The sequence below is a fragment of the Eptatretus burgeri genome, chromosome 4 (genome assembly GCF_056783735.1).
Source record: "Eptatretus burgeri isolate ZD-2024b chromosome 4, Ebu_testis_v1, whole genome shotgun sequence".
Classification (NCBI taxonomy): Eukaryota; Metazoa; Chordata; class Myxini; order Myxiniformes; family Myxinidae; genus Eptatretus; species Eptatretus burgeri.
In genome coordinates this window covers 1,122,942-1,135,253 of record NC_140964.1, presented here as the reverse complement: position 1 = coordinate 1,135,253, position 12,312 = coordinate 1,122,942, and the positions used below count along the sequence as shown (strand labels likewise).

General features: G+C 43.3%; 1 protein-coding gene across 7 annotated transcripts in view; it reads right to left on the bottom strand.

The window, feature by feature from the left end:
* The window catches only part of EAF1 (ELL associated factor 1), a 25,529-nt gene extending 13,217 nt beyond the window's left edge, over window positions 1-12,312 (bottom strand). For 6 of the 7 annotated variants that reach the window (XR_015056983.1, XR_015056984.1, XR_015056982.1 and 3 more), the window contains exons 1-3: window positions 12,097-12,312; window positions 11,783-11,877; window positions 9,687-9,823 (exon numbers count right to left, since the gene is read on the bottom strand). Coding sequence is in view for 4 of the 7 variants with exons in the window: in XM_085876631.1 (XP_085732757.1) it covers window positions 9,687-9,823; window positions 11,783-11,877; window positions 12,097-12,199 (335 nt within the window). In the remaining 3 variants the exon portion in view is untranslated. The remainder of the gene's footprint in view (window positions 1-9,686; window positions 9,824-11,782; window positions 11,878-12,096) is intronic. The other variant, XM_085876634.1, reaches the window with a different exon arrangement.

The window sequence follows — 12,312 nt, the reverse complement described above, 5'->3', positions numbered from 1 at the left end:
TCTGCGGAGAGTGAAGAAGCTGATGATTGCCGATCTGAGGGATGACAGATGGTACGACAGAGGGTGGAGTCATCAGTAAAGACATAAAGAGGATTTTCCCAGAGAGTCGGAGAAATCATGGATGAAAACCAGAAAAAATAACGGCCCAGAATGCTGCCTTGAGGAACTCCAGCCTGGACAGGAAGAGGGGATGAGAGAACTCCATTAAGAGCCACATGTTGGTTGTGACAGGAGAAGAAGTCTGAGCCATGAGTGGCTCCCTCTACCATAGGAGTTCCTCTACCCTAGGAAGAGAGTTTGGTGAGCAGGGAAGAGTGCCAGACCCTATCGGAAGCACGCGATATGTCGAGGGATGTGGCTCCGATTTCATGTCCGGCATTGAGGAGTTCCATCCATTGTTGGGAGAGCAGAAGCAGCATATCCAGTGTAGAGTGACCTGGTCTGAATCCAAATTGATGATCGGAAGTCAAGCCATTGGAGAAGAGGACGGATTAATGTCAGAAGCGATGATGGAGTCCAACACCTTGCTGATAGGGAGAAGGCCAATTGGTCTGTAGTTGCTGGGATCTGTTTTTGCACCTTTTTATGCAGAGCGGTAATGTTTGCCGATTTCCAAGCAGATGACAAGAGCAGCAGAACAGGTTTTTCAGGCACGGGGGCTGATGCCATCTGGACTGGTTGGAGAATCTGAGTCGAGGATTGCCAGCGAACTCTCCACCTTGTCAAGAGAAAAGGACACAGAGTCAAGGAACAGCTGGGTGTGACTGGGTAAGGTGGGTACAAAAAGTGATGGGTTTGAGATACAAGATTTACAAGCAAACACCGAGTTTATGCATTCAGCCTTTGGGGCGTTCCATGTCAAGTGTACACATTTTTCTGCGAAATTTTGACACATCGTCTCAGATTTCACTCTCTTTTTGTGCAAGTGTTTGTATCCACGGTAAAACTGTCAATTTTCAGGCCTAGGGGTCCATCGGGGCCCATTTTAGCCCCCCCCCCCAAATTTGAGCACCCCCGGTTGACCCACAATCTTCCAGTGGCCATATCACAGGTTGTAGTGGTCCGATTTGGATGATCTTGGTATCAAAATGCTCGTAAAAGCGAGATCTTTCAAATCGCGTAAAGTAAAATCACTCCGAAACAGTAATTCAAAAAGTTATAGTTTGGGGCGCCCTTTGAGCTTGGACTCCCGTCCCCCAGCCAAACCGATGATCCCGATTTTTTTTGTGTGAGAATACCCCTTCATATACTCCAACACCTCAGCATAATTGAAAATGGGATCTCAATGGGTTCAAGTGTGATGATGGTTTTATTGTTCGGGGTCCACATATCACTCATTGTTGATTTGACTTTGGGCGACGTTTGCCGTCATCATTCCAATGACGTCACCTGCTGGCAGGCGACTTTATGTCTGAAATTGAAAATCATCATCTCTGAACTATTCTATATATTGGATCATTTGCAAATAATTATTCTGCCTATTGTGTCTATTGATTTTTAAGTGTACATTTTTTGTATAACCATCATCGAATTAAGTTATAAATGGGCTAATCTCAGTTTTTGCATATTTTGCAGTAAGCATGGCGACTGAAGATCGAAAGGAGTTCCAAAAATACTGTTGTGATCCGTTCAGCTGCCATAAAACGAAACGACAAAGATCTTTGCAATGTGTCAAATGATATGTTGATGAAATTTTCTTCAAAGGTGGAAAAAGATGACAAACTTTGTTACTTCGTGCAGAAAAAAAAACTCTGTCACCAGAATGTATTGAAGAATCATCTTCAACCAGTTCAAAATTATCAGAAGGTACTATCGAAGGCATTGCAGAATCTATTTTGACAGACGAGGATGAGGAGGTTTTTGAGCGAGAAGCAGAAGTTGACCTATTAAACCAGTCGTTATCGATGATAGGCGAAAGCCCATTCGACAAACGAAAGGCGGAAAGGAACCCAGGGTACGTTCCTGAAAAGCGAAGTAAAGTGGAAGATTGTGTGCAAAATAAATTAGAACTAGTTGCTGGACCAAGTACTGCAGAGAAAACACAAAATACAGCGTCAAAATGTGATGAAAACTGCATGCCAGAGGTGATCAAAAGCCTGAAAGAAAAATACGTTGTTTCGAGCCGTTCAGAGCAAATACGTATCCTGACAATATTTGCTCGGAATACGAGCATCAGAGGGATGATGAGTGAATTCAGTTGCTCCCAAAGAATGGCTGTGCAAGCCAAAAATTTAGAGAAAGAAAATGGTATGAGCTATCGTCTCCAAATCCCAAACAGGGTAAAATATTGCCTGACGAAGTGAAATCCGCCGTAACCGAATTTTACCGAAGTGATGAAGTCAGCCAAATAATGCCAGGAAAAAAGGACTGTGTGGTGGTCAGGAATGTACATAGAAAAGAAAATTCAAAAGCACCTGGTACTAAACAATCTCAAGGAACTGTTTCAGAAATTCAAAGAAGAACCTTGGCTTGAAAGTTGGATTCGCGAAGTTCGCCATGCTCCATCCCTCGGAGTGTGTCCTGGCCGGTTCAGGTGGTACACACAGTGTATGTGTATGTACGATACATCAAAATGTGAAACTCATGATGTTTGGTTCCAAAATGCCACAGATAGCCGAACTTCCTCGCTATCATCATGTGATAGCACGCATACTTTGTAACCCAGCACAACCGGCATGTTATTTCAGAACTTGTGAAAGTTGCCCATCAATTGAAGACTTCAAAACCGAGCTACTGAGTGCTTATGAACTAGAGGATATTGATGAAATTCAGTTTAAATGGTGGACATCCACCGACAGATCTGAACTGAGCTCCATGGTCCTGCCTTTGGAAGAATTCATTAATCAATTCTGTGAACGCGCGGTGAAATTAGTGAGACGCGACTTCATTGCCAAGGCCCAATCTCAGTTTCTGAAAAATAAGAAAGACGAAATCGGTGAAGGAGAATTTGTCATTATTGGAGACTTCTCAGAGAACTATTCGTTTGTCGTACAGGATGCGGCCCAAGGATTCCATTGGAACTGTTCTCAAGCGACAATTCACCCCTGGGTTTACTATTTCAAATCGGAAGATAGCAAATTAAACCACGATTCGTTCACCATTATATCAGAATGCAATACTCACGACATTGTCGCAGTCCACCTCTTCCAAAGAATGCTCATTGAACACTTGAAATCTCGCTTTGGAAATGTAAAGAAACTTTACTATTTCTCAGACGGTTGCGCTGGCCAATATAAGAATTGCAAAGCCTTCATAAACCTATGTCATCACAAATCAGAGTATGGTATTGACGCAGAATGGCTTTTTTGCCACAAGTCATGGCAAGGGCCCTTCAGATGGCATGGGTGGTACAGTCAAACGAGAAGTAACACGTGAGAACCTGCGTAGACCTTACGACAGTCAAATTATTTCTCCAAAAGATCTTTTCGCCTTTGCTGAAAATGGTTTGAATGAAATGAAGTTCGGTTACGGAATCCAAGAGGCGTATAAAGAGGAAGAACAAAATCTGGAAGAAAGGTTAAAGACGGCCAAAACCATAGCTGGAACTCAAAAAAAACTTCATGCTTTCATCCCTATTTCTGAAACTGCTCTTCAAGTATGCGAATTCAGCCTTCGTGAGGAACACTGTATCAAGTCAGCTATTTCAAAATCTACACCAACTTTTAACGGGAAACTCTCAGGTTATGTCACAGTGCACTATGATGGAAAATAGTGGCTTGCCTGCATCATGGAAGCCTTTCAGGACACTCATGAAGTGAAAGTGAATTTTCTTCATCAAAATGGGCCCGTAAAGAGTTTCTTTTTTCCTGACATTGAAGATCACTGCATTTTAGACATTTCTGATATACTTCTTTCCATTGAACCAAAAACTGCTACAGGTAGAACCTACACAATCAGTAAACTAGAGGGGGAGCACTTGGAAGAGTGCAAAACCTCCGCCACCAATACTGCTAGGTCACTCAAGTGAACCTGATATCCTATTCATTCAATTTGATGTCAGCAGTGCTCACAGAGTTATAGTTTGCAACTTTCCCTTTTACTTTTAACTTTTACATACTCAATTCATTCGTCATAACTAGATTCCTTGAGACAGAAATTGATTTTACGTGGGTATATCCACCTGAAGTTCCAAAATCAGCCGCAATTATAATTTTGGCATGTTTTTTGTTGGAAATCACTTATAACATGTAGCAATGCATAAAAAAAAATAGAAATTTTGTTGAAAAAAAAGTTGCAAAAAAATTTTTTTCTCTTTTTTTTTGGGGGGGGGGGTTGGAAATCACTTAAAACATGTAGAAATGCAAAAAAAAAAAATTCAAATATTTTTTCCAAAATGGCTGCCATAGGGGCCATATTGGATTTTGGACCAAGTCCAAAATCTAATGGCATGATCCTTGGACCATACCTAATCCCCCCACCAAGTTTTGTCGAAATCCGTCAAGGAGTTTTTCCGTAATACTGTTCACAAACAAACAAACAAACAAACAGAAAGGGGTGAAAATAGTGACCTCCGATCTTCGATGGCGGAGGTTAAAAAGAAACACGGCTGTCAAATAAAACATTGGTTGGCAAAAAATCTTGACTATAATATGCTAGGAAAAACTCTTACTCATATTAGTATCGCTTCCAGTTCCTGCATGTGCATGTGGAAAATTTATGTACAATATACTGATATAGTGTATTGGAAATCTTGTGTTCAAATATTGTGCTATGTATTGTGGCGTATTGTGTGTCCAGCACCCAAGTCCCCGAACAATAAAACCATCATCACACTTGAACCCATTGAGATCCTATTTTCATTTATGCTGAGGTGTTGGAGAATATGAAGGGGTATTCTCACACGAAAAAAATCGGGACCATCGGTTTGGCTGGGGAGCAGGGGCCCAAGGTCAAAGAGTGCCCCAAACTATAACTTTTTGAATTACTGTTTTGGAGTGATATTACTTTTCGCGATTCGAAAGATCTCACTTTTACGAGAATTTTGATACCAAGATCAGCCAAATCGGACCACTACAACCTGTGTGTGACATGGCCTCTGGAAGATTGTGGGGCAGCCAGGGGCGCACAAATTTGGGGGGCCCCTAAAATGGGCCCCGATGGGCCCACAGGTCTAAAAGTTGGTATTTTGAGTTTTTTTCACCCAAGTGAATAAATGACTAACATATGGGGAGAAAATGAGGTATTAGTGTCGGGAGGGTGTGTACACTTGACATGGAATGCCCCCTTTTCACGTGCCGTGTCAGCTGTGCAGTCATTTCAGGTAAGGGAGAGGATGGAGGGGGAACATACACCTGAAACAGACTTAACTAGATGCCACCAGGATTTGGAGTTCAGACTTGAGATTGGAAAGATGTTGTTTTCTGGCTCTCCTGAGGGAAGACACACTTGTTCTGAGCTTTATGGAAGGAACTAAGATTCCCTTCAGTTGTATTAGCCTTCCAAGAGGTGAAAGCAAGTTCTTTCAGGACAACTACTTCACCACGAGCTTCAGTGTACCATGGGCAGGAGGAAGTGTAGGACAACTGAAGACGAGATGAGATAAATCTGTGTACGAGAGAGAGCAAGTTTCTATGAAAAAAAATTCCCAGGATGACTTGATGTTGGAGAAGTAGAGATGGGAGACCAGTCTAGAAGTTTGATGGCTGCTTGAAGTCCCTACCAGTCGGTGTGAGTGAAATGCCAGACTCGACGGCTCTGAGGTGGTTTTCTAATAACAACCAGAGAGATGTCTACTTTGACAAGCATGTGGTCAGATGAACAAGTTTCGCAAGCATCTCAGAATTGTAAATGGAGCTTGTACGTAATTCACACGCAGGATATATATTGGGGGAGCAGGAAGGGGAGGGTGGGGTTGAACATCGACAACAATGTTAGCTTTAGATCCCACAGATTAGACGAGACAGCTTGAGTAGAGTAGCTCACGGGGTGGAGTTGTGCTCACGGGGTGGAGTTGTGCTCCACTGAACTACCAGCAAAGCCTTTGTAAGCCAAGTAATTGAGATTTTTCAAGGAATGATTTGCAACGATAAAGGGTGCCCATTCAACAGTTGGCTTCAGAGGCCACCCTCAGAACATTTTTTTTTTGGCCCAGAACCTTTCCTGGCTGTTGGTGAAGCCTAAAGAAGTGCAACAGACTGAACCTCTTCCCAGTGGGTGACTGCGGCAATCGGGTGGGTTTGTGTGACCATCCTTCCAGGAGCGACGGGCCGCCCGATACTTGCCAACATTGAAAGACACGTTCCATTTATCAAACCGACATCTAATCGATTTAATATGTACATTTTATCAGTATCATGAATATATTTCACAGTTTGGGTTGTCGTCTCTCATGTTAAATTAATGGTACTCATTATCAATACATCTCCCTTCACATCCAGCTTGACCATCGACATCTCAACATATTTTTTGTGAGCTCTTCGGTGAGAGTTTCCACCAAATTCATTTCGCTGGCTCACTTCATCGTACCACTATTTGAAGTGCAAAGCCTCCTCTTCCTCGTATGGAGCACATGGCTGCGGGTAGCCTCATTGGCTGAGGGCACGGCTGTGCCGCTGATGCTGTGTCCCAATTACCAGTACACTGGTACTCATTTCACAGTCTTCGGAAGGATGACACGCTGAGTCAACCCCACCTGGTGTTAATTCAACGACAGACGAGATCGAACTCAGGACCCTAAGATCCCAAACCAGCCACCCTAACCACTAAGCCAACACCAGGTTGAAGTGCAAAGCAAGCGTAAAAAAAAAAAAACAAGCTCAAATGAGCTAAGATCCTCGTCCTCTTAATGATGACGTCATAAAAACGAATATGACGTCATTGTGATGCATCAGGTTTGCGATAAATTATCTGTGCTACTGCCCGGCTTGATTCCCGCAAACAAAATTCAAACAGCTTGTCTAGTTTCGAAGATAATGGTATCGGCGATTTCCATTAGCGGCGATATTATGACGTCAACTTTTTTCTAGGAAGAATTTCCAAAATTGGAGATGGTTACTGCGTGCGTGTGGGCTTTCTGCATATACATAGCAAGTTTCACGAAGATCCGATGAAAACTCTGGGTTGTGAAACAAAAAGTCAAAAAATAGGAATGACATCATAAAAATTGATACGACGTCATAGTGATGTATCATATGTGCGGTAATTCATCTCTGCTAATGCCTTGTTCGATTCCTGCCAACAGAATTCAAAAAGCTTGCCAAGTTTGAGATAATTTTTAGGCGATTTCCATTAGCGGAGATATTTTGACGTCATAACTTTTTTTCTCGGAGGAATTTTCAAAATCGGAGATGGTTACTGTCTGAGCAGGGTATTTTTGCATATACAGTGGTGCCCCCAGAATCCGAATTTAATTCGTTCCAGGAGGCTGTTCGGATTGCAAAAAGTTCGGATTCCAAAACTATTTTCCCAATAAGAAATAATGGTAAGTGAATTAATCCGTTCCTGGACCCCAAGAAAACCCACTTTCAACTGAAATTACCCATGTTTAAGGTAAAATAAGATGAGTAAATGACCTAAATATCAAGTAATAATAATAAAAACAAGAAATAAATGTACTAACATGAAAATAAACCAATGTCACCCGCAGGGTGACCCGTATCTTGCCAAAAGGTGACCACGTGTGACTTCTTTAAGGTCACACCGAGGTGAACAGAGCTGCTATCCACCAGGAGCGACTCCTTGAGGAATATCTGCCTACGAGAGATTCCGATGAGAATCGTTCTAGAGTCACCATGAAAAATATTCTTTTGCCTCATAACGTCCCCAAATGACGTCATAATGTCTCAAGCTTGACATATCTAGAAAGCACTCATCGAGGTGTTCAATTTGAGGTACTACACGATATGGTTCCTAAAACTTGAAAATTTGACCTTGGGGTCAAATATGTTTGACCTGAGGCGCTAACCATGAAGGTCAAGGCCAATCGCCACCAAAAATTAATCAGCTGAGCGCCAGACCATGAACTATATTCCCATGAAGTTTGAAGACAATCCAATCAAAATTACTCAAAAAATAAGGGTTTCGTCGACTCCCCTGATTTGCGACAAAGTGACCTTGACCTTCAAAATTTTGTGCACTGAAAGGGACCTCTATAGGCCTCTGATATGCGAAGTTACAAAAATTTCCAATGATAACTGTGCTCTGCAGAATTTTTTATACATGATTACAGACAAACAAAAAACATACAAGCTGACTAACATATCATGCAAAAACTTCGTTTTGGCAAGATAATAAACTGCATTTACCTGAGTGAGGAGTGCTAATGGTGCATGCGGAAAAGAGAGAGAGACAGAGACAGAGACAGAGACAGAGACAGAGAGAGAGAGAGAGAGAGAGAGAGAGAGAGAGAGAGAGAGAGAGAGAGAGAGAGAGAGAGAGAGAGAGAGAGAGAGAGATATTTTATCGCTTCTTAATTTTTCAGAATCGTACACACGGTCGATTTCGGCAGCTCAAACATGACAGCGAGATCAGACACACGCGTACCGCTCTCATGCTTAGCGATAAGTTATTTATTCAACTCAATTGTCATTCTCACGGACTTCCTCTTACTCCTATTTGCTTCACTGCTCTTCTTGGGTATCATGGTGCATGCACAAGGGTGATAATTGAAGAAAAAAAACAGCACAAATCAAGGTGAAAACACAAGCTAAATTAGCGAATCAACACACGAGAGATGCTTTCACGAGTACTTCCACCGACGAACTGAATGAACAAAGCGCGAAGATGCGGCTCAAACAGGCACGGGAGACGCACGTGAACAAACATGAATGCTACATTGTGTTCGGTTTTTGAGAATGTGTTCGGTTTTTAGGGCAAAATTTTCTCAAAAAAATTGTTCGGATTCCAATTTGTTCAAACAATGGGGCGTTCGGATTCTGGGGGCACCACGGTATATGCCAAGTTTCAGGAAGTTTTGATGAAAACTGTAGGCTGTGAAACAAATGAAACAAAAAACAAAAAATGTCAAAAATAGGAATGACGTCATAAAAATTGATATGACATCATAGTGATCTCATATGTGCGGTAATTCATCTCTGCTAATGCCCTGTTTGATTCCCGCAAACAGAATTCAAAAAGCTTGCCTAGTTTCGGGGATAATTTTTTAGGCAATTTCCATTAGCGGACATATATTGATGTCATAACTTTTTCTCGGAGGAATTTTCAAAATCGGAGATTGTTACCGTTTGCACAGGGTATTTTTACATATATATGCCAAGTTTCAGGAAGTTTCGATGAAAACTGTAGGCTGTGAAACAAAAAAGTCCACAAGAACAACAACATGAGTAAGACTTGGAGATCCTCCATGAGGATCTAAAAAATTAGTAATAAAACCAACAACCAACAACCTTGAACCATGTTGTGCTCGACAGTTCGATGGACTACAGTTGTTAGTTAATCGACCTTTAATTAAGACTGTACAAGTGGCATGTGATGCACAGCAAGATGGGAAATCCAATTATCAAAACACAAGAAGTTACTCTCTCATAAATGGGGAAAAAAAGTTTAAACTGAAAAACAAATTTCAATAAGGAAAGGGAGGAGGCAGTGTGAAGAGCAAGTTTGTAGGTCTGATTTTAACAAAAACAAAACAAAATACGATTCACTCGGAAAAACGGACAGCAGTTCCATTCGTTAGCTACGTGAAGCACCTGCCAATGACTTATAGACAACACGACAAAAAAACTGACCTTGTCTTCTTCACAGGAATGTTGCTGCTGAGCTTCTCGAGGCGGAACTCGCCCGTCTCACGGTTCACGATGAGCACGCACTCCTTTTGTAGCAATCGCTTTGAGCCTTTGAAAACAGTTACCGGTGGAGTCGAGCCCTGTGGGTGGTAGCACGACCCCACAAAGCCTTGATGTATATTTTGACAGAACTGATTGTTCACAATTGCACAAAAACTAAAATACGCCAAATCTCCACGTCTGAGGAACTTTTTCATCCCCAACAAAATGAGGGAAAAATTTGGGGAGGGGGGTACACTTTATGCACAGGTGGCGCTGGGGATGCACCTTATGTCTGTACGTACATCCTTTGCAGATGAGCATATATGGACATCGTAATCAAGATTCATTTCTTCAAGAGCGCCACATTTCTCCCACATCACGTTTACAATTTTATTATCCACCGCCAAGGGGCACCATGAGCATTTGATGGGAAAAAAATTCAAAAGCTTATTTTTCCATCAATAACATAAAATGGAATTTAGGTTTAATGGAAATGGAAAATGACGGGCTCCAATCGTTCCAAAATGACGAACCCACACGACGGCCTTCAAGCTTGGTCCTGCGGGTAAGCAGAAGAGTTTGGCAACAGGGCAGCCGGGAGGAAGTTCAACATTGGGGATGTCTGACTCAGTAATCTTTTTCTCTGCTTTGTTGTGTTTCTTTCTCAAGCTAAAGCCTGTTGGTGGCTTAGTGGTTCGGGTGGCTGGCTTGGGATCTTAGGGTCCCGAGTTTGAGCACCGTTGGCTGCTGAATTAACACTGGGTGGGGTTAACTCAGCCTGTTATCCTTCCGAGGTCAGCAAAATGAGTACCAGCGTACTGGGACAGGAGTACAGCATCATAGACGTGCCCCAATAAAATGATCACTGCCATACGTAAGAAGATGAAGAGTTTCACGCTCGTTTGTCTTCCTCTTTCTTTTCTCCCAACACTTTCATCACCAATGCAATGTCATGTCGATATAACCGATTCAGTATGCAGAGATACCTTTGATTGGGATTGGAGACTGAACCGTTTATTGTACCCATCGGTTTCAGTAAAGAAATAAAGGGAAATCAAGCATCAATATGATTCAATAAATTATTATGAGGGCTGGTAGGATGGCTTAGAGGTACGCGCACTCGGCTCTACGCCGTCTCGCGTGGGGTCAATCCCGACCCGGCTATAAACCGTCATCCCGGTGTTTCACAGGCAAGTTGATCCACAGATGTGTGTGCCGTCCCTCGTATGGACGTTAAACAGGGCGTCACGTCAGCCGGAGTGAGTTGGTGGACGTTAAAGATCCCAAGGTATCTCAGAGGGACAGGTGAGTTTGTTTACATTTAATGTAAACCTCCATCAGCAAATTCCCAGCACCGTGGTTAAATTACAAATTCCTGTCACAGTCAAAGGCCTGTCCAGCCGGTTCAGGAACCACTTTAGCAAAACAAAAACAAAAAAAAATCCCCCTGGCCGACCCATCAAACACCAGGTGTGGACGATTGTGGTTGTGAAGGAAGAAGTAATAATATCAAATGCAATGTCGCCAAATGATTAGCCCTGTGGAGATGAGCCGACAAGTCATGTGATGATCAAGCGAAAAGCCACAAGCACGATGGTTAATATTTCCCACAAAGTCGAGGCTCATGGAAGAGTGAGGTGACGGGTGAATAAGGCAACGTACTGACAATATGATTTGCCAGAGAACCTGGGTTCGATTCCCGGTCTGGGCCCATCACACACACACACACACACACACACACACACACACACACACACACACACACACACACACACACACACACACACACACACACACACACACACACACACACACACTCACACTCACACTCACACTCACACTCACACACACACACACACACACACACCTCTCAGCAAGGCTTCATGAGCATCCTCTGGCACTCAAAACTCGGTCTTCATGGACCACATCTCCCAGGTCGTCGACACGTTCGATGGACCCAACTCACCATGACCATTGTTGGGAAAACCGAGGAAAGACCCTCACCCGACCACAAGTACCTAACAAGTCGTTTTAAAGCGAACGTGTCCGTCCGTTACCTCCACGTTGGGTAATGTGATCATCACCTCGTCCTTCTTGCCGACCTCCAGCGTCCCCTCACACGATGTGTCGATTGACGCCGGTTTGAAATCATCTGGTACCGGGAGGGGTTGGGAGGGTTGGGTGAGGCGGAGAGATTTAAAATTCAACACATGGGGTGAGCAACCTGACCCTGGGCTAAATAAAGACACCAAACACCAAGCTGAGTGGTATCCGAACTCGAACCTGACACCATCGTTTTAACAAAACAACAATCCCCGTCCACCTATCCTATCCTATCCGAGCTTGTATGATATCCGAGCGTTCTACTCACAGCGGATCGTATGATAGGCTGAACGAGGTCGTTTCTGGAAACTCTCTCCCAGTTTGAGTACGTGTTCGTCCTTGTCCATCCAGGGCACGGCTTGCCCGCTCATCCTGCAAGCATCGGCCTAACTAGGCCTAGCTAGGCCTACTCGGGCCTAATCCAACCGAGCTCAGCCAGCTGTCCTCCTGACGTCACTCTTCACGCCCCCCCCCCCCGATAAGC